We start from the raw sequence: 24,266 nt of genomic DNA on the forward strand, positions 1-24,266 counted from the left end.
TCATCCATTCTGTCAGTAATGTATTATGTCCACTATTAAGAGATGGACTAAGCATATTTATGAAAATAATCACTTATGTGTACAGTTTAAATCTTTAAAAAAGAAGTATGGGGATTTTTTTTTTTTTTTGATTCATACTTACCTAGGTGGATGCAGCATCGGTCCGATGCTGCATCTGTCACCCGTCACCTCTAACACTGCCAATTGCTCGGTTCTCACAGCTCCCCAAGCAGAGAGCTGCTGACTGTCAGCCAGTAGCTCTCTGCTCTGCCCCTCCTCGCTCATTGGAGCACGGGGCTGTGGAGGAGGCAGGGAGCAGCTGGCTCAGGCTCTCAGCGGCTTGCTGAGCGGCTGAGCCAGGTGCCAGTCCATGGTCATGATGATGCCCGAGTCTGGACCGACTCTGACACGTCAGCAGAGAGCGGACTTCAGCCCGCTCTGTGATGAAAACAGGTCACAGGAGTGCAAAATGAACTGCACTCCTGTGATCCATAGGAGAAGTACAGCTAAAAGAGCTTTGGCTGTACTTCACCTTTAACATCACCTTCATGTGCCTGGCAGTAATTAATGTAAAAGAAAAGGATCACCACCTGCAAATTTCTACATCTTTTAAGGCCAGAAGGCTTTCATGAGCTCCAAAACTATTCTGATTAGACATTGGTTCCTTTGCAGGACTTGTTCACAGTCATCTGTGAATATGGCACTGTACCCAATACTCTACAGAACATGGCAACGCCATAATTTACAATTTTATTGTTAACACCATGAAGGTAGCAGATGTATGTAACCTGAAAAGATTGTGCCCTGAATTGTGATCAGTTGCAGTACCAAAAGTATTTCTTACACTTTGCAAACAGCAATACAATGGCTGTATGACTTCATTCCGGAAACACTGCTGTATTAAATACCTGAATATTGCTTCTTTGTAATTTTTGTTTTACCTGTGCTGGTACAACGTGGATTTTTTGGAGCCTCATCTGATTTATCATGGCAATCGAACTCGCCATCACATTCCCATTGCTTGTTACGTAAACAGCGGCCATTAGCACAACGGAATTCCTCAGGGCCACATGTGGGATATTCTATACAGAATATTAAAAATACAAAACAGAAGCATTAATAAAGAGACAGCACCTGTATGACCTGTACTGATTCAATAAATTAGCAGGTATCGGTAGCAAAATCTCATACATAGTTTAAACAACGGTTACACAAAACTCACCGCACTCAGGCGACTCATCAGAGCCATCACTGCAATCAGCATCATGATCACACACAAACTGCTTCGGGATACACTGCCGATTTTGACACATGAATTCCTTGGGGTCACAGGTGTTGTTGAAAACTAAATAAAGAACATGAGAGTTTGTCAACAAAAGTCCTAAATATAATCAGATAGGCTAATCAGATCATATTGAGCACACTTTTAATTCTAATAAAAATCGCATTTTGATAAGGTAATGATAAAAGAACAATTTCATTTTATATATCTTGACATTTTAAATATTTTGCTCTCATTGGTTCCTACTATTCCCCATCAACATACTAAGGATTTTTTTTTTTAAATAAAACCTTTCCATTTTATTTATACAGGGGGTCCCCTAGTTACAAACGACTCCTACTTACAAACAGAGGGAGACAACAGGAAGTGAGAGGAAATCTACCCCTAGGAAGGGAAATTCACTCCTGTAAGAGCTATTATGGGGAAAAGGTACCTCCACTAATGCTTTATCACCAAGGCTTGTTTCCACAACAACCCAAAATTTTCAAAATCCAATTATCATTGGGACAGAAAGTGAGGTGAAATCTTCTGAACAGGGGAACACACAGCAAAACAAATCTTACAGGGGTGTTAACCCTTCCCTATGCTATCCAAAAAGCTTAAAAATAGTTTTTTTTGGCTGGAGCTACACTTAAAAAAGTGTACCTGTTCCGACTTACAAACAGATTCAACTTAAGAACAAACCTACAGTCCCTAACTTGTTTGTAACCCGGGGACCCCCTGTACACAATTTAAGTGACATCATCACTGGGTCTCTATGCTTTTCTTTGCAGTGCAGGTAGATCATGGATCATGGCTGATGGGAAGGGCCAGCAGGCTAATATACATAGATTCCTAAAAACAGGAAGGTGTGGTAATGCCTACATGTGATGTTGAGCCATAATAGATAGAACCTAAATCCATTAAATGAAAGGGATGGGCTAGAGACATTAAGGCTGGGAAAGAGGGGCTAGATGATGTGGGACATCTTCCAGCCAGGAAATGAGGCAGGTTCTGACTTGCTGCAGCCTCTAATGTACACAGTGAGAAGCTTACTGTGTGCAGTGAAATCAGAGTAAGAACTTTCAGTACAGGAGAGGAGCCTGCACAACTGTGCAAGATAGAAGGTAAGGCTGGAGTTCAGCTTTAACACAGATTACAAGTAGTAGCCCTGTGAAACTGCTTATACATCTACTATTTCTTAGCTTTTAAAAGTAAAAGTCCTAAGACCAGACATCACGGAGTGCCTGCTATTACATGTATTACCTGGAAAAGCTTCCTCTATGTGTCCCTCTGATTCAGTGTTACTTTGTTATTTGTGGGATTCACTTCCATCCTGGGTTAAGACCCACCCACCTGTCTTTCCCCTTGTCCAATAGGACTGCCTTTAAATGACTAATGAAGTTCTTTTACTAGACAGTGAAGTTTGTGACAATTTGTCAGTTCTAAGGCCAGAAGTCAAGGAAAAGTCAGGCATATAGAAATAAAATGAAACTATATCAGAGAATTGAACAAGACTGTTCCGGCTAATAAATGTAAGAGCACACTTGCAGTGCCTCCTGTTTCACAAGACTTGCAATTTTAATTCTTAAGGAGGGCCAATAGCTTTGCTTTAAAGTGGGGATCAATTTTCTCACCTCCTGTGATGATAAATATACATAAATAAGACAATATTGCCATTTAAAACAAAGTATCACTTACTACAACCAGCCTGGACACTTTCATCTGACCCATCTTGACAATCCTTATCTCCATCACAGAGCCAGCGACGAGGGACACACACATTAGTACTGGGGCACTGGTAGGATTCAGGGCTACAAGTGGCAGATTCTAGAATACAAAGTAAAGTGTCTCTATCAGTTTCACTAATCTTTTCTACTAAATACAGTTTAAGCAAAATGAGAATGGGTAACTTACGACAGCGGGCGTCCTCATCTGATTTGTCCCCACAGTCATCTGAGCCATCACACACCCAGTGCTTAGAGATACAACGATGATTGTTGCATTCAAACTGCATAGACGTACAGAACTTGTCTGGGAAGGTAAAAAGAGCATTAGCCTTGAAGTTTAATGAACCGTGTGTTTTTTGATCACATTTCTCGTCTCTTCATGAAGATGGAATCCTCTAGCACAGCATGAAAGTACAGTCTTACCTTTACTTCACCCTAGTTATTTTAGGCTGGGAGGTGGGAGGGAATGCTGTAATAATGAAAGGAGGGAACATAGCCAGGGCAGGGGTGGGACACCTGAAACACTGCACAGGGAGCAGGAAATCTAAGAACACAGCTTGTAATTTGACCTTAATGGACACTTGTACTGAGAAAGTATAAAGACTGCCATTGCTGAACACTCCTAAAAAATGCTAGCTACAAAGCAGTCATGATATTCCATTGGCTTTAGTACTTTGTAAACCTGTGACCAGGAAACATTATGCAGATTAGGGATTCTAACTTCGCTCTTCATGTTCTTCTCGATCCGCATGCCTTTGGGCTGGTCAAAGATTCAGTGAGAAAAGCCAGATACAGGCAGACAACTATAATTTTCAGAAGGTCTGCAATGGTAGCCTCTGTATTTCTCTCAGCATATATTTCATTCAATTTCATATTTGGATGTTAATTTAGGAAGCTTATAGCATTCATTTTAATGTACATTTAGAATATATTGTGTAATGTAAATCTAAGACTTCCCAACCTTTAGTTCATGGTCCTCTATTTTCCTGTTAGGACATTCGTGTATGTAACATGATCAGACACTTACCACAGTGGCTCTCATCCTCCCCATCATCACAGTCATTCTCTTTATCACAAGTCCAGCTCATTGGAATGCAGCGCCCACTCGAACAGGCAAAGTAATTGACTGAGCACTTTGGCTTGCGAATACCTGTGTGGCAAAAAGTGTAATTTGAAGCCTTTATAATCTTAATGTAAAACCTCTTTTGTAAAATAAAATTACATTAAAACCATTGGAACAGGTGTATTTGTAATCAGGCGTACTGTATATTGTCTCTGCAGATCAGAAGAAACACTGTCAACTCTCATCTGCAGAGACTACATTACTACTCGCCTCTCCAGCTCACATTTTTCTCCAACTCTCCAGCTTATTTCTCATTCCAACTCACCTTGTATGCCATCCCTCCATACTCACCTCACCAGGTCACCTTTTACTCCAAACCCCCATACTTACTTTTCATTCCAACTCTCCATACTTGCCACCTCAGCTCAGCTTTTTCTCCAACTCTTCAGCTCATCTCTCACTCCAGCTCTTCATACCTACCTCTCCAGCTCATCTTGCACTCCATCCCTCCATACCCACCTCACCAAGTCACCTTTAATTCCACCTCTCCATACTCGCCTCCTCAGCTGACCTTTTTGCTCCAACTCTCCATATTCACCTTTCATTCCAGCTCTCCATACTGACCTCCTCGGCTCATCTTTTTCTTCAACTCTCAAGCTCAACTCTCACTCCAGCTCTTCATACTCACCTCTTCAGCTCACCTTTCACTCCAACTCTCCATACACATCTCTAATTCCACCTCTTTATACCTCACGCCTCCAGCTCACCTCTTACTCCATTTCTCTATTCTCATCTCTCCAGGTGCCCACTCACATCCCCAGCTAATCTTTTCTCCAATTCTCCATACTCTCCAGCTCACCTCTCACACCACCTCTCCAGCTAACATTTTACTTCAACTCTCCATACTCACCTGTCATTCTACCTTTCCGTAAACATCTCTTCAGCTCACCTTTTCTCCAACTCTCCATACACACCTCTTAAGCTCACCTTTTACTCTAATGTTCCATACTCACCTCTCCAGCCAAGCTCACCTCTCACTCCAACTCTTCATACTCACCTCTCTAGTGTCCCCCACTGCTTCCTTCTGTTTTGTAGTTACCACCAAAATACTCTAGCCCAAGCACCTCATTATGGGAGGAGATCACATGCTGACCATATCTGAAAACACCAGTTATTTTGCATTGGCGGCCACAGAAGAGGAAGCAGTGGGAAGCATTGGCGAGTGGAGTATAAAATGTTTAGTAGGCGGGCTTTTCACAGACAGTATCACCAATATATAGTTAGATTGACTCATTGTGGGAAGCCAGCTACAGATAACTAACACTAACTGCATTTGTATTACTACAACAAGGAATGGTGGCACAAAGTGCAAGCATTACCTGGGCAATTCATCTCATCTGTGAAGTCACCACAGTCATTGGATCCATCGCAGACCCAGCTGGAGGCATAGCACAAAGAGGTCTTCTCACACTTCTGAAAGGTTGTTCCCTTCACTCCCAGCTTGAAGTAACTACTGCAGTCGGTGATGTCTGGGTATATAGAAATGAGAAGAAATTAGGAGGGCACAGGCCCAGCTTTATGCAAGTACTGATGAGACTAAAAAGAAAGAATGAAATGCATCTAAAATAAAGAGAGTTGGCTATACAATTATCATGGCTACACAGTGTGCCTCATCAAATGACAGTGAATTTACCTAATTAAGCATCCCGCTGTTTTACGGCTTATTTCACATACAAAAAGGACATGATTAGGAAACTCAGTTTTCCTACAATGGCCAGAAATAGGGTGCAGATTACCATCATCAGCTATAACATTACAAAAAAAAAAACAATTGTGGTTGGGCCTATGCAAGAATCTGAATATGCAGTGTGAAATTATTAAAACTAAGTTTTGCTCATCTAGTCTAACCTGACATTTCATTTGAGGGCCAGGGATCATCAGCTATCACCAATCTAACACCAGCCTCACCACGCTATTCCTGAATCACTGCAATCTTTCCCAGCAACCAATCAGAATTCACTCTGCTGGAGTCAAAAAAATGGATACCGACTTTCTGAGTGGATAACTGAACTTTAGAATAATAACTCTTTACTAAATAAGGATAAATGCATTAACCACAGGAAAATATCAAATGTAAATTGGCTAGAGGCACCATAATCATTTCAGTGACATCAGCTACTATAATCACAGATCCCTGTCTTCTGCCATTTAATGAATCACATTCAAAAACAGGGAACAAATATAACCATAACAGTATTAAAGCTGAACTCCAGACAGATATAAAATGTACAAATGACTGCAGCTTTGTATACATTAATATATCACTGAATGTATTTTTAATGCAAACAGTGTAAGTGCCTAAATTTGACTGGTATCAGCTTTTTGCAGTCGACTGTAGTGTCTCAGAAAAAAAAAAGCAGCACAAGGAGCCAACAGGTGTTCTGCAGTGCAAGAAGCATGCTGATAGGAGTAAAGAGAAATAGAATAGCTCATCAGTGTGCTGCTTCACATTTTACTGTCCAGTCACAGGGTGGGGACCTGCAAGTCAAAGTGACCTATAGCATAGCAATATCAGGTCCCCTTTACTGCCAGATACATAGATTTAATTTCTATGGAGCAGCCTCTAATACCACCACAAACGACCATTCCTGGGAAAGAGAACATTTAGAAAGATTAGGAAGCATTGTGAAATTGCTGTGTGTTTCCCAGAAATAATCTAGTACTAGCACTGTATGCGAGTCCTTCCCACCTCCACTGGCCAAACATGAATGTTTGTGCAACCAGGGCATTCCACAGAACAGCAAAAACTAGGCCAAAAGACACAACAAGTCTGATTTCTTAGTCCTATGGCCAACTTAAACTTGGACAACACCTAACATTATCTTAATCAGTAACTCACTGTAAAGAGCAAAGAGAAGGCTGGAAATGTCAAGCATGAGTGCAATGGAAAAGGAGTGATCTTTTACAATAATAATTAGAAACATATTACACAAGATCGTCTGATGCCAGTAAGGACCACTAAAATCATTAGGAAGCTGTATTACCTCATCTGCATAAAGGTTAAAAGCCTCTGAGGTTAGACCCAGGGCTTAACGCCAGACACATTTTTTTTTTTTTTTAAATAACAGCATGTATTGCACAATAGAGTGGGGGGTCAGGACCAGTAGTTAACCAGACTCTGCCACATGCACATGTGCAGACACTGAACACAAAAAAAGGAGGGAGAGAGCAGCGTTAATGACGACTTGCATATTGCTGTCCCTTTATTGTCCAGTCTGGAAGTGGGGAGGCAATACCACCAATACCATCAGTCCATAACAGAGCAAAATCATGTTCCAGGCTCTGTTGCTATCTGGCAGAGGTGTATTTTTTGGCTGATAAGACAGCTCGTGTATGTTTATTCAACCGTGTAATTAGCTGTTTTCATGGAGTTATGCTTTAAAGAGTAAATTGCACTTGCAGACAAAATTTTAAAGTCTTCTGCATGTAACCGGCAGGCAGCACAAACAGGTCTGCATCTTTTCTTTCCTAATACCAAGGAATTAACCGCACAAAAGCCTCAAAAAATTACAAATTGGTAAAATGTGTGCTTTAAAATTATTTCAAAATGTGGTTTATTATGGAATTACCATCGAAATAGTCATGTGATTTTACATGGTAAACAGTTACATGGTAGCTGATGCTGCAAATAGTATTAACTTTTTGCACATTTGAATAATTGGACCAATTCAAGTCTTCTCTAGCACATCCAAAACAGTCATACATGCTGGGGATGGTACAAGACTGTAATGTTAACAGTGTACTTACTGCAATTCATCTCATCAGAAGCGTCATCGCAGTCAATGAGCTGGTTACAGTGGCTTGAGTTTGAGATACAGGTCCCATCTCGGCAACGAAACTCTGTAGGGGCACAGCTGGTTTCTGCAAGACACAGCAGGGTTAACAGGCCTCATACTATTCACTGCATAGTACAATGACAAAGTCAGCCACAAGACTACCAGATGTCTGTACAGTAAATCTTTGATATGGACAAAAGAAATGGCCAGCAAGTCTGCTTGAAGACATTTTTCTTTGCTCATACCTACCTCATTCCGTTTATCTTTGCTATGAATACAGTAAGTTAAAAGTACTACACATTATTGTCTGCTCCAACAGAGGCAAAAACATACACCAATATTCAAAAGACTGCATGTCATTTTTGAAGATCTGTCTATGATTGTATCAAGAAGGCTGTAGCTGAAGCAGATCATAAGCTATAGGCAGGACATTTCAGGGAGCTGGACATACTCACTGTTGCAAGATCCCTCGTCCGAGTTGTCACCGCAATCATCCAGGCCATTGCACCAGTAAGCAGAGGAGATGCATCGTCCATTCATACAGTGACGGAAACCTTTCTTACATTGACGATTAGCTGTGGGGGCACAGGAAACAATTACTATTACATTTTTACTGGACTATTAGTCATAGGTAAATAAACAAAAACACCAAGCGCAATAATGTTCTAGCGTGACATATACAATCAAATAAGTGTAAATCAAATGTATGTGAATGCACGTGCAATTAATTAAATAAAAAAATAAAAAAGTTTGTTGGATTGACAATGATATCAAGCTGCTATCAATTATATAGTGGTCAGAATCCCCTAAAAATTAAAGCATATAACATAGATTGATGCGCTCTGATACAAAGTTCAATCAATGTGAGAAAATAATTTTTTGTGCTAAAAAAAAAAATTGCTACCAAATCGCTAAAAAAATCGCATATATAAAATATATATCTCAAGGAAGCCTTGAGAAAGTCACGTGTCAGTGATGTAACGCGTGGGAGGAGCCTAGGACACAGTCTGCTGAATACATTGTATCAAGCAGCAGCAGCTTGCGTAGCAAGCCTTGTCCTTACAAGCTAGCTGAGATCTGCCTATCTGCATGCCTAAAACAAGTCAGGCACACGTGAGTGTTTAACTGTGCTGTTTTGCCTGTGAACTTTTATTGTAACAATATTGCACAATGTTTTCTCTCTTTGTTTATTTTACATAAAACCACTTGATACTGAGAAAATTACCATTCATTGTGGCTGTGGAAGAAATAGCTCAGAGGGTGAACAAATAAGTACTGCAGCAATCCAGATATCCCAGATTACTGAGGATTGAACTGTCACCTGCTACTTATCCTATCTCATGAATTTAATCATCTATATTTAATCAGATTCTATTGGCACTATTTATCTATTTATACTCATCAATTGTATATATATTGCACCTTTAAAAGTTTATCATTTATTTATTTTTTATTACGGAGGATTCAACACTTATCACAGGGAATATATCCAATTTATTTATTTATTGGCACTAATTTGGATTGATTACTATTTGTAAACGCATTTTTAGTATATTTATACACAATTGTTGCGTAGTTTACTTTGGAGATATCGCACCACTTCCAATGGATTTGTGTAACTGGAGGAACACAGTTTTTAAATATTTGCAATTTTATATATATGTGATTTTTTAGCGATTTGGTAGCAATTTTTTTTTTTTTTTTTCACATTGGTTTTTTAGCACAAAAAATTCTTTTCTCACATTGATTGAACTTTGTATCAGAGCGCATCAATCTATGTTATATGTATTAGTCATAGGTAGGCATTGGTCTATTGTTAGACTTTGTAGAGGAGCAAAGGAAAAAATGTATTCCACTCTCAAAATGTATTTGAAATGACACATAATGTACAATACATTTTACAAACTTAACAATTTGCTTAAAAAATAAAATATACAAAGTCTAAATCAGTTGAATCACATACGATACAGCCAGTGGAAAGTACATAATTGTCCCAGCTGTTGTGAGAAATACTTGGAGTAATGGATAATCAATAAAAGCAAAACGGGGGCGTGGCTTGGCGTGTGGCAGAGATGGACGCTTAACACAGGAGCTCCGGTAATACAGCAGCCTGAGCCCGTCTCTTCGCACCGACAGCACCTGATAATGAGCAGGAGGAATCTGGGGACACCCCACACAAGATCCCGCCGCTTAGCGGCAGCTTATAAAGGCAGGAATATATCGGACCTTTTCCGAAATCCCCCGGCAGAACGGATCAGCATGTCGGGATCCAAGATGGCGACGCCACGTGTAGAGGAAGATTACAGTGAGGACTCTCAATCCACGGCGGACGACAATGGTAGGAACACTCCTCACCCTGACCTACCACTCACGCTGGCATGTCAGGCTTTGCAGCCGACATTAAAGCAACCTTTTCTGCAGCAATCACAGACTTAAAGTCCAGCATGATGGTACTCACAGACAAGATGGCCACTGCAGAAGCTGCAGGCAGAGGCAGGGACAAGGCAATACATCAACTAGAGAGAGTGACCTCCACACAACCCCAACATCTTATTGAAATAAATAAACATTTAGAGGACTTAGACAACAGAGGAAGGAGGAATAATATCAGGGTGAGGGGGATCCCTGAATCGGTGGAGGCTGAACAAATACTCCCAGCTCTACAAAGGGTCTTTAACAGCTTGCTAGACAGACCAGAAGACACAGCCATAGAATTCGTGAGGGCTCACAGAGCGCTCAGAGCTAGAGGACCTGATAACATGCCTCGTGATATAATTTGATGCCTGCAAATTTTCTCTCTAAAAGAGGACATTATACGTAGAGCCCGCAGAAATTATCAAATTGTCTTTAATGGTGAGACCATCATGCTCTTTCACGACCTCTCACAGATAACTCTAAAGAACCGTAGAGCTCTTCGGCCACTACTTGATAAACTCAGAGAGAAGGACATTCATTACACGTGGCGCTTTCCGTTCGCACTCCTGGTGAACCACAACGGTAGGCAACATACACTTCGCTCGCCAGAAGATCTCTCGGATTTCTGCCAAGCACTTCAACTAGACCTTGTGGAATTACCAGAATGGTATCAGGAGTCCTGCTGCCTCCCCTGGAGAAGTCACAACCCAGATCACCACTTGCTTCTCCAGACAAGCGTCATTTAAAAAAGATGAAATCATCACGCCCTGGTGGTTCTCAAGCTGGAACTCCTAACAACAGACCTCATTCTTCCAGGGGACTTGAGGATGTCTGAAGATCTCTACTCATGAACATCATTTATCTGGCAAGACCGTAAGTAACACTTATCCAAGACAAAGCCGCCTTTGCCGGCTATACCACACTCCACCACAAAGAGTTCAAACAAACCAGATAGGAGTCGCTCTGGAAAAAATGACTCGCTCCCCACTTTAAACCCAATGCATCTTTGGATCTGCCTTATTGACTTACCCGACAAAGATCAAGAGGAGTCATCTTGGAGCTGTCACTCCCAACACTTACACAAATCATTTTGAACACGATACCTACGAGTTGAGGCTTAAAGAGTATAATAGTCATAGAGATGATAGCAGAAATAGGAAGACTTAAGTTGATAATGACAGGTGTATTCACATACAAAGATATACGGACTATATTGATATTAGAGATAAAGATGGGAATCGATAACACCTTTAATCCTTCCCCATATACATCTTTGCATGGAGCTGGCGGGTGACTGGCTCCGTTTAAGGGCGGGGAAACTCGCGATTTCCATGCAACACAGCGACATTTTCATACACAAAGAAGTTATTATTTCTCTTGTTCATGTTTAGTTCTCCACAATTGGAGCCCACTGTTTCCTTCGTTAAGCATCTTAGGTGCAGAGATGACTAATACAACTTTAGTTCTATTTACACAGGCTGTTACCGGTTTTCGCTCTCGTAATAAGTGTTGTTTTACCAATACATTTAACCTTGCTTATTTGACAGTCCGGGCAGTCATCCACTTCTTCCAACAAGTGCTCCTTGACCTGAAAAGGAGCACTAATTTAAATTACTTACCTTGGACCTACTTGGTGACCAGGGAGATTACAGTATATCTTACTCTCTCTTTCTATACTCTTTCTCAATCTCACTCCTACTTTTCTCCACTATCTCTTTCAGGAACTGAAAAAAGTGCATTGACTGACCGTAATTCAGAGCTAAGATACTAACGGTAATTAAAGCTTTATTTCCAGATCTTGATCTACCAGCTCTCTCTGAGTCCACACGATGGCATACTCATCCCTGGGGCATGCACCCACAGTGATCTTTCACAACACAAAAGGTCTAAACATCCCTAAAAAACGCACTGCTCTACTAAAAGAACTCAAAAAAGGTAAGCCCTGATTTGTATTTTTACAGGAGACCCACTTCCAGACCCAAAAGGTTCCCAAACTGACTGACTTCTTTTTCACACAGGCTTATCATGCAACCAATAACCTGGCCAAATCCAAGGGAGTATCCGTACTTATTAGTAGAGATGCTTCCTTTGAAGTCACAGATAAACTCATCGACCCAGAGGGTAGGTTTATATTCCTGAAGGGCAACTGCCTCGGTACTCCCATGACACTTGCCAACGTATATTTTCCCAACACAGCACATTTAACCTTTTGTAAACGCATACTTGACAAACTCCGAGAATTCAGCTCAGGATGCTTTATCTTAGGAGGAGACTTCAATGTACCATTGAATCCTCTAACTGATACATCTACAAGTAAAACTTATATGACGTACAAAATCCTTAAAAGGTTCAAAACACTACTTCACTCCCTACAACTAGTCGATTCTTGGAGATTTTTGCATCCTGATGATAAAGACTACACTTTTTATTCAATACCACATTGCAGATATTCATGAATAGACTACATCTTTATCTCACAAAGAGATCTAGACAAGATTTCGGAAGCAAATATAGGGATTCAAATGTTATCAGACCACGCTCCTACATCACTTACTTTAAACTTATCTGAACCCCTTCCAAAAACCAACACATGGAGATTAAATTCGACCTTAATGACAGATCCAAGTCTACTACCGCAAATTGCCACAGCGCTGAAAGACTATTTTACACACAATTCCACACCTGAGGTAAACCCCCTGACAATATGGGAGGCCCATAAATGCACAATAAGAGGAGATCTCATTCGAGTAGGTTCCCAATGTAAAAAAGAAAGAGAAAAACAAATTAAACATCTGACAGAGAAAATTCGAAGCCTGGAAACTCTACATAAACAATCCCTGACAGAACAATCAGCAACAGAACTTTTAGAAAACAGGAAAGCACTGCAACAGATTTATGACACAAGGTCTAAAAGATTCCTATTTTTTAGGAAAAAAATTTACTACGAACACGGTAACAAAACAGGCAAATTTTTAGCGAGAGCCCTGAAAACTACAAGAACACAACAAAATATCTCAGGCATACGAACGAAGGAGGGAAAAATGGACATTGTCACCAAACGTATCGCACGCCACTTCCACGAATATTACACGGCCTTATATAATCTGCCAGATTCACAAAAACCTAACGAGATTCAGGGAACACAGCAACAAATTATTCAACATTACCTAAAAGAATCCAATTTACCCACTCTGACTGCAGAAGACGTATCCCTATTAGAAAAACCCATAGAAGCCATAGAACTACAACAAAGACCTTAAACCAGAGAAAAGCCCAGGACCAGACGGCTTCACAGCCATATACTATAAAACGTTCCAGGCCACTTTGCTCGGGCCGCTACTGAGAGCGATGAACTACATGTCACAACCTAGGGAGATCCCACCAAACTTTCTGGCAGCACACATTATAATTCTTCCCAAGCCAAATAAAGACCCAGCAGAGTGCGCCAGCTACAGGCCAATATCGCTATTAAATTTAGATGTGAAATTGATGTAAAAAATAATAGCCAACAGGTTGAAACCTTTGCTTCACAACCTGATAGGCTCTGAGCAAGCAGGTTTCATGCCGTGCAGAGAAACCAGAGATAACGTCATAAAAGCTCTTAACTTGATATACGCTGCCCGGAAGGAGAACATCGAAGGCCTTCTCCTGTCAACTGATGCGGAGAAGGCCTTCGATCGAGTGGCCTGGGATTATATGCTGGAGACATGCAGATACATTGGCTTGGGAAATCATATGATGACATGGATCTCATCACTCTACAACAACCCTACTGCACAACTCAAGATTAATGGTTTGCTTTCAGAAACTGTAAACATGAATAATGGTACGAGACAGGGTTGTCCCCTCTCACCACTTTTGTTTATTCTAACACTAGAACCATTCATCAGACGGATTGCAGCAGAGAAAGCAATAAACGGTTTTAAAATAGCTGGAAAGGAGTTCAAAGTAGCGGCCTACGCGGACGACCTGTTATTTTTTATATCTGACCCCAATATTTCACTCCCTACCTTATTGAAAGAATTTTCTTTATTTGGATATCTCTCCAACCTAAAAATCAATTACTCCAAGTCCAAAGCAATGAACATCACCATCCCCACAAATAAAATAGAAGCTATCAAATCCAACTGCCCCTTTAAATGGGAAAATTCAGCGCTTAAATACCTAGGGATATGGCTGACTCCCCAGATCTCCCAAATTTATGAACGTAATTTTATCCCTCTATTAAAAACAATTTGCTCGGATCTCCAAAGCTGGCACACAAAAGGTTTTTCGTGGTTCGGACGTATTGCTATTTGTAAAATGACTATACTACCAAGAGTCCTATACCTATTTAGAAACCTACCGATAAAGATCCCCCTAAGTTTTTTTAAAGCCTTAAACGCAACCCAAATGAAATTTATATGGGCCCACAAAAAACCCAGAATCCGATGCACAGTACTCACACAATCTAAAGAGAAAGGAGGGATGGGTATTCCGGACTTCCGTGTTTCTTATCTGCAGCACATATCACAAGGATAGTTGACTGGCATTGTCATCACAAAATTAAAGATTGGGTAGAACTGGAGGAGGCAATGAACCAAACTCCCATTAGGTTCTCACCATGGATTCCATGGACTAGCCTCACAGCAGAAATGAAATCACATCCTCTCATAGGCACAACCCTGGCAATCTTTCATAAACGAACTACTCTCGCAAACTTCTCCTCTCACTTAAGCCCACTCACCCCATTGCAAGATAACCCTGACTTTTTACCAGGAGTAAGAAACCGCTCCTTACGGTCTAAAAATACAAACAAATCACTATTAGCCATGGATTGCTTTTATAACCAAGATTTCAGAGACTTTACTGACTTTAGTAGACCACTAACGGAATTAGAAGCAGTCTGTAAGACAGGAGAACCGATTCCCAAAGTGACCTCATTAGCCTACAGTTGGATTCAAAATGGAGCAAGTGCAAATGGCCATGGATTCAGAGAGAGCTGGTCGACAGCATTAGGCATGTCATTATTAGAGGTACAATGGAGGAAAGCATGCATCTTTGCCCATAAATGCTCTCTAAGTACTACCACACAAGAAACAGCGTATAAACTGCTTACTCAATGGTATGCCACACCAGTAAAGCTACATTCTTGGTTTCCGGATTATTCTGACACATGTTGGCGTTGTCATAAAGAAAGGGGAACCTTGCTACACATTTGGTGGCAGTGTCCTGTGCTGGAAACTTACTGGTCAGAGGTCAGGGAGAAAATATTCCAAATCACAGAGACATCATTAACACTAGACGCGGCAGGGTGTCTCCTCCATGTCACAGAATTTCCCATTAAAGAGTACAAACATTCTCTCTCCAAACATTTACTGAATGCTGCAAAAGCACTGATCCCACTTCATTGGAAATCCACAAAAATACCAACTATTAGGGATTGGCTCAGTAAGATATCAGAGATATGCGAGATGGAGGAGACCATTGCCCAGGCAGGGGAAAACGTAGAGCGCTTACATAAGACATGGAATCCTTGGTTTTTATACAGATACTCTCAGACATATTCAAACTTAATGAATCCATGTTAAGGTAGTTTAAACTTCATAGATAAGATCATCCACAGATTATTTACTTCCTTAGCAAATATTCTCTGTTACTGTTCAATACTATCTGAATGTATGCAACGATAGAACTATAATCTGGAAAATGAATAATCAAAACAAGCTCTAGGGGTCTACACCCAATTACCTACACGTAAAGCTATAGATCACTTTCTATTCTTTCCATTTCTAAACTATCTTTCTCTTCTCAAATGTTAATCAACATAATGCGAAACTTTAAGACACTTATTAAATATACAATTACTCAGGGATGCAAATTCCTGCAATAGATAATAATTTAAATGTACAAACATTGTTAAAGTCTTTGCTGATTCATATGTATATTCTATATATGTCTTTTCTTTATATGGAGCTGCGACTCCATAGTTGCATTTTTCTCACTTCAATAAACTTTGATGGTAAAAAAAAATAAAAGCAAAACGGGCCAACAGTGCTGTTTGAGGTCTTGAGCGCTGTTGACTCATTTTGCTTTTATTACAAAATAAAAACTGAATACATTATTGTACAATTGTTAGGTCCTTCAAAAGGCATACTGGATATAGGTGACCAGCAGTGGTGGGACAAGGTCATCTGGAGCTCAGGGCAAACATGGCCCCCACCCCAAGATGTATGAGCATTGTGTTTTAGTAAAACACCCCCTCCGCCCCAAAAAAAGAAAAAATTGAGCACTAATCTGCATGCTCACCCCCTAAGCATAAATTCCCCCTCCTCACAGGACAAATCCACTCCCCTGCACAAATATTTGTCCCCCCCATTCCTCCTCCCAGCTCGCTAAAATCCTCTCTCCCCCCAATTCCCCCCCAGCACCAATCACCCCCCCCCCACCCAAAAAAGTCACTCCTCAAATTTCCCCTCTGAGCACACATCCTCTCTCCCCCACTCCAAATCCCTCCTCCCAGCACATATTCCCCTCCTAGCACAAATACCCTCCAATCATCCCTACTAGTAAAAATCTCCCCTTCAAAAAATGTCCCCTCCTAGCCCAAATCCCCTCCCTCCTCTTTCATATCTCTTCCAGCACAAATCCTCGACCCTCATCCTCCTCCTAACACAAATCCCCTCAAATCATCTTTCCTAAGACACCCCCCAAACTTCCCCTCCTAGAAAAATTCCTACCCCCTTCTGTCCCCCAAGTTCCCCCACCGAACACAATTGCCCTCCTCCTAATTTCCTTGTGATGCCCCCGCACCTCACATGATACCACTGCGCCCAGGGCAGCCAGCCCTCCTGCCCACCCCTTGTCCCGGCTCTGTTGATAAGATCTCTTATGAAAAACATGCAGTCCTCCGTCAAATCATCTCACCACTAGCAAGCACCACAATCTCCTGAACTTTGTTATGAAATGCAGCAGATCACCATCATCCACTGGAGAAGCATGATGGCACCTGGGCTTGTACAGGAGTGTTTGTCTTGCAACAGTTACGCGCTTCAATGTGTTAGGAAAGCTACTTGTGCTTGAAAAAAGCCCAAATCCAGTTTTAGGCATTATTTCTAATCTATGCCTCTGATCTATTGACTATCTTGCCAAATGGCACTCTTCGTTTGCTCACTGCTGCCCTAATCTGCTAGTCCTGCTCTCTCTCCCAGGTACATCTCTTGATACACATGCCACTCTACTTTACATATGTTCTCCATTTCCTTATTATGTCCCCAATCTATTACAGCAGCATGTCATTAGATCAGTAGGGTAAAAATTCTCATTTAACGTTCATTCATGCCATCATAGCATATGTACCAAATTACAAAATTACTATTACAAAATTGTTAAGTAGAGGTGTATTTTTACTTACAATTAGGGCAATGTGAGACTGATTGTTTTTATGATAAATCAAAGTTTAAGCAATTGTGGCCTTTTGATGATTACTGTCAAGAGGAAACTAGGAGCCAATATGTTCACATGTCTAAAATTCACAGTGTCAATGTCTGCTAGTAACATCCTGATCAATATAACATGCATGGCACAGTATCATCATTATTATACAGGATTTATCCATTTATTACAGATGTAGATCTGCCCCTGATGTGGCAGAGTTCATCTGATCACTGCATGGCCTGCTATTAGTCAAAATGGGATTAAACTTACCACAGTAAGAGTGTTTCTCATCTGCCTTGTCCTTACAGTGGGCCAATGTATCACATGTCAAGCTGTAGTTGATGCAGTCGCCATTGCCACACTCAAATTCATCATGGGGATTGCAAGTAGAATTGGGGGCTGATTAACAGAAGATGCATAAAAAATAACAAAAATGTTATAGTAGAAGAGGCTGCTTCCAGTACCAGAGAATATTTAAAGACTCAAAATTTCAGCTGTAGTTTTTAGAAAGGTTCTTTTCTGAAAATAGACAATCTTGAGGCATTATCACCACTTTGCCAGTAGGTGGTGATAAAAATAATAGAGCCAATGCTCTTCAAGAACACAGAGATGGGCTACACACTTTTAAAATATAAAATGATTTTGCCTTTTCTTCTATTTCTCTATTCCCATATTAGCTGCACGAACGATTATAAAGAATTAACAATAGAATGTTTTTTTAAAACTGCAATACAATAACATTGCAAAATTTGATAACTGGCCGCTTTACTCTGGAGGGGATGACACAAAGCAGAGGCCCCTCCAATCTGAATCTTACCGCATGCATTTGCTGGGTTCATCCCAACAATCATATTCCCTACGATTCTGTAAAAAATACCTTTGCATGTAAAGTCATCCTGTAGAATCCTATCTCCTCGGCAGGAGCAGTTCACTCTCCCATCAGCAGTGATAAGACACAGGTCTTGACAAAAGCTGTTGTTGCTGCATGGAGATAACTCGCCTATTACAGGGTAATAATAAAACAGGTTAGCATATCAGAGCAATTTGATTAAAATCTGTAATAGTATTTTTTTTCATGGGCCTTTGAGATTAATAAAGTATGCTGTATTCTGTATATATTTGTTTCATCTTTAAATACTGTCCAAGCTCTGCGGCAAAACTGAATGCTACTGTTGTTGGGACAAACCATATAACACAGTCAGGGGTGCTTAAAATGGTCAAAAGCTTTTAAACATATGGCTAAATCTTTTATTATATCCTACTGCTCTAACTACTTAAAAATGGTTAGCTGGAGTTAGGGTTTAATGTGATTGTTGCTCACCTAAAGTCCATCTAACACTACATGTACATCTGACGTTGCCAAGCTCGACAGCCGGTCATCACATTGGATGGAAACATTGATAGTTTTTATTGGATTGCAATGCGCTTTTTACATCGTTGTTTGTGAGTATTCTGGACTTTGTTGCATTCTTAATAAAAGTACTTGTCAGTAATACTGCGCAATGAAGTTTTTTATACCTATTTACATGATGTCCTGACGTGATGAGAGTCTAAGGAGGATCCTATTGGTGTTCGTGCAATCTATCTCCCCACGTTTATAGTGAAATCTAAGTGGAGGATTTTCAAGCGTGTTTGACTGCTTTTGATTAAGTAGTCCACTCATTGGGGTAAGAGTCAGTGTGAACCTTTTCTTCTTGGTGACGGATTCTTCCCAGCACTTTCCTTTGTGTGGTCCTACACCTATTGGACTGTTTTTATTGAGAGGTCACATTTCCTCAAATATTGGGACTTTTTATTAATTCTCAGTGCTGCACTTTGTGATTTATGTTAGTCTTTTTGCCAGATTTGTGTCAGCAGCTGTGCTGCTATTATTAACACTATCATTCATTAGCGCGATTATTTTTGGTTTTTATTACATGTACATCTAGCTTCTCTCACAATCCAGAGGTTGATTCAAATATCAAATGTCTGGATCTTTTACATTTGACCATACCCCTATTAACCTACTGTAATTATAAACAGGCAGCAGCTTAACCAATGTTCTGTTTCTACTTCTAGAGCAACAATGCCAGAATTTCTGGAATTTAAATTTTAAAAAGTACATATACTTGCATACTGCAGGGAGTGACAGTGCCATCCATCCATCCAGAAAGATCTTAGGGAATGTTGATTATCCAGAATCCCATGAAATTTGGGATACTCAGCACCTCCTGGTATCTTGATGGAAGGGTGGTGACACTATCATTGCCTAGGCACCATGTGGGCAGAAGCCATGAGTAACGTAAATATATTTACTTTTTTTATTTTACAGGGTTTTTTTTTTTTTAAACGATAAAGTAACTATTGGGTCAAATATAAAATTGCAGACCTTGCTTTTTTATTAAAAAATTTATGAAGAATATGAAATAAAAGATTTTACTTACAGCTGTTAGTATCATTTGCCACGGCAATTATTCCCATAGGTTGCTGAGGAATATCACCTCTAAGAAGTTTCAGGTCTGAACCATCATGTTTGTTTGCCCGCTGAACTGCCCGGCGCACCCAGTCTGTCCAAAAGATGTAGTCTCCATATACTGCTAGGCCGAAGGGGTGAACTGGATCAGACTTTAAAATCCACTAAAAAAAAAAAAAAAATCAACACAATACCATATGAGCTTGCCCTTATCCCACAATACAGCAATAAACACGCAATGTAGGGAAAAGAAGATGAAGAAGTAAATGGCTACAGAAGAAGAAAAGAAAGACAAAAAATAAATGAATTCTAAAGTTAATCTTTGGATCACTACTAACTTTTTGTCGCAGTGACAATGGTCACTGGGACAAAGAGATGGTGATTGTCCCTATTGGGGACATGGACAGCAATCTAGACTTGACAGGGGCTCTAGTCTTTAACCACACTACACAAGACTTAAAAAAAGAAGTTCTGGCTTTAGATACACTTTAAATAATAATTATTCATCTGCTCGTAAACATCCTTATTATCATCCTCTTATTTCAAATTATTTTACTGTCAACAAATTAATGAATGCATACAGATACTGTATAGCTAACTAATGTATGTTAAAAAGACACATATCTATCAACTTTATAAAAAAAAAATAAAAACAGTATCAACTAACTTATAAATATAATACCCAATCTATTTCATGCTTTTAAAAAGCAGCCAACCCTTTTATGAAGAAATCAGCTGAATCTGCTAGACACAGTTCTTGTGAAGTATTAGTGCACATATTCATAGTTTATTGTACAATAAAGTGGCCTTCTGCATGCAGAGGTTACATTTCTTTTCTTCCAGTTTCAAACACGCTCAAATCTTTGTGGTGCCATTAAATAAAATGAAAAAGTGTTTTTAACTGAATGTTCTATATGGCTCATTTACTGCATATACAATAGTTATACAAGGTAAACATACCCCCATTTCCTCACCTATCTGGCTAATCTTTCACTGAAACTCCACCAAGCCCCCATAGTAAAAGTGTATTTGCCATTCTCTGAATTCCTTCCAGGACATCCTTCCTGTAAACTGGTGTCTAAGATTGAACTGTATATTTTAGAAGAAGTCTAACTAATACTTTGTAAAAGAGCAAAATTATTTCTTTCACTTCCTTTCCGGAGTTTATGGCTATAGTAAAGTACTTTGCTAGCTTTAGAAGCTGTATGTGATATTTATTTTAAGAACCAAAATAGCACAGAGATCCTCTCTCATTACTGAGGAACCTAATTTTATACCCATTAGATGGCACGCTGCATACTTCGTTTTGACCCCCATATGTTACATTTACCCAGGAAAAACCCCATTGGCTGCCTAACTAGCCTGTGTGTCTAGGTCAGATTGTAAAATAGAATCATGTTGTAAGAAGGATATTCCACAAGTTTTGTGTCATTCGCAAACACAGAAACACTATTTTAATTACAAAACATATATTATAAAAGGACAAGTTTAAAGTAAGAGTCTCAAAACGTAACCGTGGGTTACACCACTAAAAGCCTTAGACCATCCAGAGTGTGACTCATGGACCACACATGAATGTAATTTGGAAGAGCGTTTTATAGTCATTTACATATTGAAATTTCCAAAAAAACAGATCTAAATTACATATTGGCGGTGTATGAAGAATCAATTTAAATCATTTTGAAAATTATAAATTAAATTACAATCACCTCTATTCCATTTTTCACATTTCTGCAGATGTGTTTGACATCAGTCTTTCAAAAAACAATCCCGCCCATTACTTATGATTTTATTTTCCATTCTATATGTACTCTTTTACTAACTACTCAAGTATCTTTTCTACAATTAAAAGTAAAACTTACAAATGAGGACTTTCCTTGTTTAGTGCTATTGATCACTGCACATGCAGGTTTCTCTACCTTAATGTTATAGCAAGTACAGGATATTACAATAATTAGCATACTAAAAACAATCCACATCTAAACCAAATTCATGAAATGATCTTTGCATCAAGTTAAAGTGGTTGTAATCCTAACAAAAAAAAAAATACCCCTATCCCTTTAAGGCATAATATATAGCATAGTGTTTCTGTAGTGTCATTTGTTCCATTCTATGTTGTACAATGCCTGGTTGATCCTGCATGTTCCTGTCTTCCCCTGTTTAAAATTGTCCACATTTATCGTGGTTGCTGATCCATGTTAGCGTGGTCAGTTTACGTGCCTCTGTCATCCTGCTCTCTCCTCAGCGTCTCTGCATCTCCCTCCTCCCCCTACTTCTCTTCCTGTCAGTTCCATGTAGTCTGTGTGTGAGCCAATCTCCTCTCCTTTCATGCCTGTTTAATTCTATTCCCTGCAGCTGCTCCAGTGTGTAAAGTAAAGAAACATGTATTCATTACTTTGATCCTCTGTTTTAGGTCCCTGATCAGTACAGTCTGTGTGTTTTCCTAAAATTATAATGCTAAATACCTTCTTTGCAGAGCCCTGCTATGCAGACACGTTACCTCCCTCTGCTAGCTTGCATTCTTCAGAGGGAAATCTCAAAGGGAGAGCAGAGAGAGGTCACATGACAGCACAACAGGGCTCTGCAAAGAAGGCATTATAATTTTAGAAAAATTATTAAAAAGCATTATCATTTTTAGAAAAATTAACATGTGACTTTACAACCACTTTAAGGAAAAAAATTAAATGACTAGCTAAACCCATAACTGATATTTGAAACAAGTCTTAAATCATTGACCTTCCTCAAAGCCTATAACTAAGGTGTCACTCTCAAAAGCTGAATTACCCAGTTTTTCAAATTGTCTCAAGATGTTTACCATAGAAGACTTACTTGTCTGTTGGTACCGTCATATTCACATCTCTCAATTTTGTCGAGAGTAGCATCAGAGAAGTACAGTTTCTCAGCTTTGTGGTCAATAGCAAGGCCATTGGGTGCGCGGATGTCACGGTCAATAATGAAAAGCACATTACCGCCTGAGAGTGTTGCCCGCATAATGCTAGGATGCTTCTCATTCCAATTGGTCCAGAACATAAAGCTGTAGAAGACACAGATACAGACATATTCAAAAGATCTCTGAGTAACATTCAGAAACATGTGAAGGAATGTGATCTTTGTACTGGACAAGTAAGAGAGATAATTAACAAAGGTTAAACTCATTACAAATTGAAAGCAAAATAAAAACATGACCGCAAGGTTAAGGACCATACATATCAGTCTCTCATATCAATCCCATCTATAGTAAAATATATGTAAGCTCAATCACTAAAATCTTAGAAGCTTTAAAGAAGAAGAAGTACAGCCAAAGCTTGTTTGGCTGTACTTTTCCTATGGATCACAGAAATCCCGTTTATTTTGCACTCCTGTGACCCATTTTCAGCAGAGAGCAGGCTGAAGTCTGCTCTCTGCTGACATCACAGAGTCGGTCCAGGCTCTGCATCATCACGACAATGGAAGTTGGGATCCGCCAGATCCCTGGACCGACACCGCTCTCTGCTCATGGAGCTGTGAGAACCGAGCGGTTGGCGGTGTTCGATCGCTCAGTTCTCAGTGTAAGAGGCGTCGGGGGACTGATGCAGCATCGGACCAATGCTGCATCCACCTAGGTAGATATGAATTAAAAAAAAAAAAAAAAAAAAAACATACTTCTCTCTTAACATGTCAATGTCATGTTCAAATCTCTTTCAAACTACAGAAATCTTTAACATAATAGATGGTGATCCTGCCATGAAGCTCATTGTTCAGGCATTTCCTGTTATACTGTAGGGTGACAACATTATGCTCCTGTGTTGTCACCATGCTGTCACATGATGACTAAAAGAGTTCCTACTAAGGCCCGGTCCATTGTTGTCATCATCAGGAAACCCACCCTAAGAAATGCTAAGCAGTCACCATGCAGACAACTGTTTATGATGCACAAAGCTTCAGCAAACCAAATGTCTTTCAGTTATGGTTTACACATACTTTAGGTGGTGCATGCACTTCCTGCTGTACTCATGGTGAAAATATTAGCTGTGCTGTTTTTCAATTTACAATAGAGTATAGCAAAAAAAATAACCTTTAAAACAAAGAGTTAAAAAAAATCTGAAAAGATGAC

At 39.8% G+C, this 24,266-nt stretch overlaps 1 protein-coding gene across 1 annotated transcript in view; it reads right to left on the reverse strand.

Annotated features, from left to right (window-relative positions):
* The window catches only part of LRP1 (LDL receptor related protein 1), a 523,305-nt gene that overhangs the window by 85,711 nt on the left and 413,328 nt on the right, over positions 1-24,266 (reverse strand). The window contains exons 43-54 of the mRNA XM_073613827.1: positions 23,003-23,207; positions 20,145-20,337; positions 18,599-18,721; positions 17,992-18,120; positions 8,346-8,465; positions 7,862-7,975; positions 5,434-5,583; positions 4,019-4,141; positions 3,179-3,295; positions 2,963-3,091; positions 1,223-1,345; positions 942-1,082 (exon numbers count right to left, since the gene is read on the reverse strand). Coding sequence (XP_073469928.1) covers positions 942-1,082; positions 1,223-1,345; positions 2,963-3,091; positions 3,179-3,295; positions 4,019-4,141; positions 5,434-5,583; positions 7,862-7,975; positions 8,346-8,465; positions 17,992-18,120; positions 18,599-18,721; positions 20,145-20,337; positions 23,003-23,207 — 1,667 coding nt within the window. The remainder of the gene's footprint in view (positions 1-941; positions 1,083-1,222; positions 1,346-2,962; positions 3,092-3,178; positions 3,296-4,018; positions 4,142-5,433; positions 5,584-7,861; positions 7,976-8,345; positions 8,466-17,991; positions 18,121-18,598; positions 18,722-20,144; positions 20,338-23,002; positions 23,208-24,266) is intronic.

This window comes from Aquarana catesbeiana, linkage group LG02 (genome assembly GCF_042186555.1).
Source record: "Aquarana catesbeiana isolate 2022-GZ linkage group LG02, ASM4218655v1, whole genome shotgun sequence".
NCBI lineage: Eukaryota > Metazoa > Chordata > Amphibia > Anura > Ranidae > Aquarana > Aquarana catesbeiana.